At 40.6% G+C, this 4,987-nt stretch overlaps 1 protein-coding gene across 1 annotated transcript in view; it reads right to left on the bottom strand.

Moving 5' to 3' along the window:
• Positions 1–1,517: 1,517 nt before the first annotated feature.
• Positions 1,518–4,987, bottom strand: part of LOC139392077 (cyclic AMP-responsive element-binding protein 5-like) — a 44,090-nt gene continuing 40,620 nt past the window's right edge. Inside the window, exon 11 of the mRNA XM_071139769.1 lies at positions 1,518–3,699. Within this exon, the coding sequence (XP_070995870.1) occupies positions 3,596–3,699 (104 nt within the window). The 3' untranslated portion in view covers positions 1,518–3,595. The remainder of the gene's footprint in view (positions 3,700–4,987) is intronic.

Below are 4,987 nucleotides of genomic sequence, written 5' to 3'. Positions count from 1 at the left end.
TGTGTGTGTGTGTGTGTGTGTGTGTGTGTGTGTGTGTGTGTGTGTGTGTGTGTGTGTGTGTGTGTGTGTGTGTGTGTGTGTGTGTGTGTGTGTGTGTGAGAGAGAGAGAGAGAGAGAGAGAGAGAGAAAGAGGGAGAGATAGAAAGAGAGAGAGAGAGAGAGAAAGAGGGAGAGAGAGAAAGAAAGAGAATATTACCTGATTTCATCTGGTGCTAATATTAGAGTATTAGACATTCATTTTTGTACAATTGTGTATAAAATCATTTCTAATGTGCCTGAAAATAAAAATAGCTGCTGGTTGGCAGAAAAATACTTAGAATGATCTGTTTTATATGTTGTTTTATACTTTTGTACTCAACTATGTATTGTGCTACAGGCAAGTAAGTAACAACATCCCTGACAATGTGACAGTTAGACCTATGGTCCATTTGTCTGTATGAAAATAAGATGGATACCTTTTCAAATAATGGTTGAAGTCCCTTGTGTGTTTGGTTCCAATATGAATAAATAAACAGGTATTACAGTCGTGGTATTTTTACAAAACAGTCAGGAAGTTCTTCAATCTTATTTTAATTTTTTTTTAATAAAATTGTAATTGTATTTATATTTGACCGTTATTTTACCAGGTAAGTTGACTGAGAACACATTCTCATGTACAGCAACGACCTGGCGAATAGTTACAAGGGAAAGGAGGGGGATGAATGAGCCAATTGTGAGCTAGGGGTGAATTGGGGGGCCATGATGGTCAGATTGGGAATTCAGCCAGGACACTGGGGTTAACACCCTTACTCTTACGATAAGTGCCATGGGATCTTTAGTGGCCACAGAGAATCAGGACACCCGTTTAACGTCGCATCCGAAAGATGGCACCCTACACAGGGCAGTGCATTGGGATATTTTTTTTTGACCTGAGGAAACACCACTTATTGCTGTATATTCATTTATAGAGAACAAATGTGTACACATTTCATCGTGTGTGTGTGTGTGTGTGAGAGAGAGAGAGAGAGAGAGAGAGTGTGTGTGTTTCAATACAAAAACAGTCTGGCAATAGTTAGGTCTTTGTTTGTGTAGACTCTCAGGTCAGATCAGTTTCACACCCCAAGTCTTAAAATAGTGTGTTACCATAACAACAGACACAGACAGACACAGAGACCAGGAAACACTGTCTGATATATGAAACATAAACTCTATATAATTCCTATTTGGTTAAGGCTGATATGTTTCTTTTTGTTAAACTATAGTGGATTGGGCGTTCCCCCTACTGACTCTAACTTCCCCTGTCTTTCACTCAACCTGCTAAAACTAAGCTATGGATGGGGTAAATCAACCCAGATCTGTGATCTCTGACACCATCAAATTGAGTATTGTTTAATCGGGGTGGCTCCAACTGTCTACAGTTCCAGAACAGATCACTAGGAGGCAGGCTAGACCATTCGTCTGATAGGCCCATTGGATCAAATACAAATTTCTCCTCAGATCTACTGATGGAGGAGGCAACCAGTAAAATCACAATAAGATACCAGAGAATATGTGCTTTTATTTTCAGTTTGTAGCAATTGTCAATATATGTTAAAAAAAAATGTTTTTTAAAAAAAGCAAAAATTTAACAAAACACAATCACAATACAGAAAGATACATAGATACTGGTTATAGGGCGATGCACTGCGTGAGCCTAGTTAACATGATAAATACCCTGTAGGAAACTAGTAAGTGCTTTTCAGGAGTTACACAAAGGGTCAGGGGTTATCCTGGTCAGGTGACATGCAATCAGGTACCACACATTATACTCTGCATTACATCATTACAAGGAGGCTCTGCATTACATAGTTACAAGGAGGCTCTGCATTACATCATTACAAGGAGGCTCTGCATTACATCGTTACAAGGAGGCTCTGCATTACATAATTACAAGGAGGCTCTGCATTACATCGTTACAAGGAGGCTCTGCATTACATCGTTACAAGGAGGCTCTGCATTACATCATTACAAGGAGGCTCTGCATTACATCATTACAAGGAGGCTCTGCATTACATCGTTACAAGGAGGCTCTGCATTACATCATTACAAGGAGGCTCTGCATTACATCATTACAAGGAGGCTCTGCATTACATCATTACAAGGAGGCTCTGCATTACATCATTACAAGGAGGCTCTGCATTACATCGTTACAAGGAGGCTCTGCATTACATCATTACAAGGAGGCTCTGCATTACATCATTACAAGGAGGCTCTGCATTACATCATTGCAAAACAAGGACACTCTGTTCACAGGTCTTGATATAGATTTTCACGTTCTGCATTTCAGAGAGACCTGGGTTGCATATGCAACCACACACACATACTGTAGCATATACACAACTCTGGGCCATAGTTACAGGCTAGTTTTAAGCCCGAGAGTCTTTCATGGTCTGGTTCTGGTGGTGGCGTAAGTTACAAGACCTAACCAAGACCTAACCATGTCCTAACCAAAACCTAACCAAGACCTAACCATGTCCTAACCAAAACCTAACCAAGGCCTAACCAAAACCTAACCAAGACCTAACCAAGGCCTAACCAAAACCTAACCAAGACCTAACCAAGGCCTAACCAAAACATAACCAAGACCTAACCATGTCCTAACCAAAACCTAACCATGTCCTAACCAAAACCTAACCAAAACCTAACCAAGACCTAACCAAGACAAACCAAGACCTAACCAAGACCTAACCAAAACCTAACCAAAACCTAACCAAGACCTAACCAAGACCTAACCAAAACCTAACCAAGACCTAACCAAGACCTAACCAAGACCTAACCAAAACCTAACCAAGACCTAACCAAGACCTAACCAAGACCTAACCAAAACCTAACCAAGACCTAACCAAAACCTAACCAAGACCTAACCATGTCACATTCTGAGAACAAGCTGACGCGATGAAGTCCCGTGTGGCTCAGTTGGTACAGCATGGTGGTGCTTGCAATGCCAGGGTTGTGGGGTTGACTCCCATGTGGGACCATTAACAAAACTGTATGCAGTCACTACTTTAAGCTAAAGGACATAATAACAGGTATGTTTGCACACAGAGCCCAGGTTGGAACAGTCCTAGAGCAGTACTTGGATTTCTGATTTCACACTAACAGAGACACATAGATTGACTGAGATTCCCAAAGACACAATATGATCCAATTTACATGTGACTATCATCACAGTGTTGGAGAGACATAGACTGGGGTTGCAACAATTCTGTAACTTCACCAAAATTCACAGGTTTTACGGAAATCAGGAGGCAATAAGCAGGAAATCCGGGAATCGTTCAACCGGGATTTCTGGAATTTCGGGAAAGTCACTGTAAATGTGCAATGGTAGCAGAGACTCAAGGCTTGTAGAGGCCAGTCAGTCCAGTTCTGTCATACCTGTGTCCATTGAGGCTAGGAATGCAGGAGAGGGAGCCATTTAGACTACTGAGATGCAACCACCAATGATTATGGGAAGGGTGAGCTGATTCTAGAACTGATTCAACCCCTTGGAACCAGGGATTAAACCCTGTGTGTGCATGGGCAACCCTGGATCCAACTCTTGTGAACTAATGAAATTCAGCCATCCATGCTTTCATTTTTAATCTGAGGAGGCTGAGGAGGTGGAGATGCTGTTGGATTGGATGGCCTGCCGCTGCAACCCGGGACACAGGGGGGACGGACTTCCTGTCGAACTCCCTGGACCTGGGGCACAGAGACAGCTGTCAATCAAATTGACCTGGCTAATGTTAGACGGCTCCCTCTCTCTCTCTCCCTGTGTACGATCTGTGTCCAGAGGAAAGTCTACAATAAAAACATATGTAAAAAAAATAAATAAATGTCACTAGAAATGAAAGTAGTCCTACATTATATCATGAATGAAAACTCATGTACAATTCAAATAAGGAAAATAGCTCATTTATTTTGACATTTGCATTACAGTAGAATATACAGCAAATAAAGCAAAAACAGAAAATATACCAATGAAGCATATCTGTCTGTATAACTGCAGAACATGTACTAAGTGGTTACATAGATAGTCATTCTTACAAGGATACACATCATGGTTGTTTAACCTCTTTGATCTCTAGGGGCGCTATTTCATTTTTGGATAAAAAACGTTCCCGTTTTAAGCGCGATATTTTGTCACGAAAAGATGCTCGACTATGCATATTCTTGACAGTTTTTGAAAGAAAACACTCTGAAGTTTCAGAATCTGCAAAGATATTGTCTGTAAGTGCCCCAGAACTCATTCTACAGGCGAAACCAAGATGATGCATCAACCAGGAAATGAGCAGAATTTCTGAAGCTCTGTTTTCCATTGTCTCCTTATATGGCTGTGATTGCGCAAGGAATGAGCCTACACTTTCTGTCGTTCCCCCAAAGTGTTAGCAGCATTGTGACGTATTTGTAGGCATATCATTGGAAGATTGACCATAAGAGACTACATTTTCCAAGTGTCCGCCTGGTGTCCCTGCGTCGAAATTGGAGCGTAAAGCCAGGTGCAATTATTTTTCCATTTGAGAGCAAGGAGAAACCAGGCTTCCACGAAGGATATATCATTGAAGAGATATGTGGAAAAACACCTTGAGGATTGATTCTAAACCACGTTTGCCATGTTTCAGTCGATATTATGGAGTTAATTTGGAAAAAAGTTCGCGTTTTGAGGGCTGAATTTTCGTTTTTTTTTTTTTTTTTTTTTTTTTTTTTTTTTGGTAGCCAAATGTGATGTACAAAACGGAGCTATTTCTAATACACAAAGAATCTTTTTGGAAAAACGGAGCATCTGCTATCTAACTGAGAGTCTCCTCATTGAAAACATCAGAAGTTCTTCAAAGGTAAGTTATTTTATTTGAAGGCTTTACTTGTTTTTGTGATAGTTGCCTGCTAAATGCTAACGCTAATGCTAACGCTAATGCTAACGCTAAATGCTACGCTAGCTAGCTACTGTTACACAAATGATTGTTTTCCTATGGTTGAAAAGCATATTTTG

The sequence above is a fragment of the Oncorhynchus clarkii genome, chromosome 32 (assembly GCF_045791955.1).
Source record: "Oncorhynchus clarkii lewisi isolate Uvic-CL-2024 chromosome 32, UVic_Ocla_1.0, whole genome shotgun sequence".
Classification (NCBI taxonomy): domain Eukaryota; kingdom Metazoa; phylum Chordata; class Actinopteri; order Salmoniformes; family Salmonidae; genus Oncorhynchus; species Oncorhynchus clarkii.
Note: the sequence above shows the minus strand (reverse complement) of the source record. Positions and strands in the feature narration are given on the sequence as shown.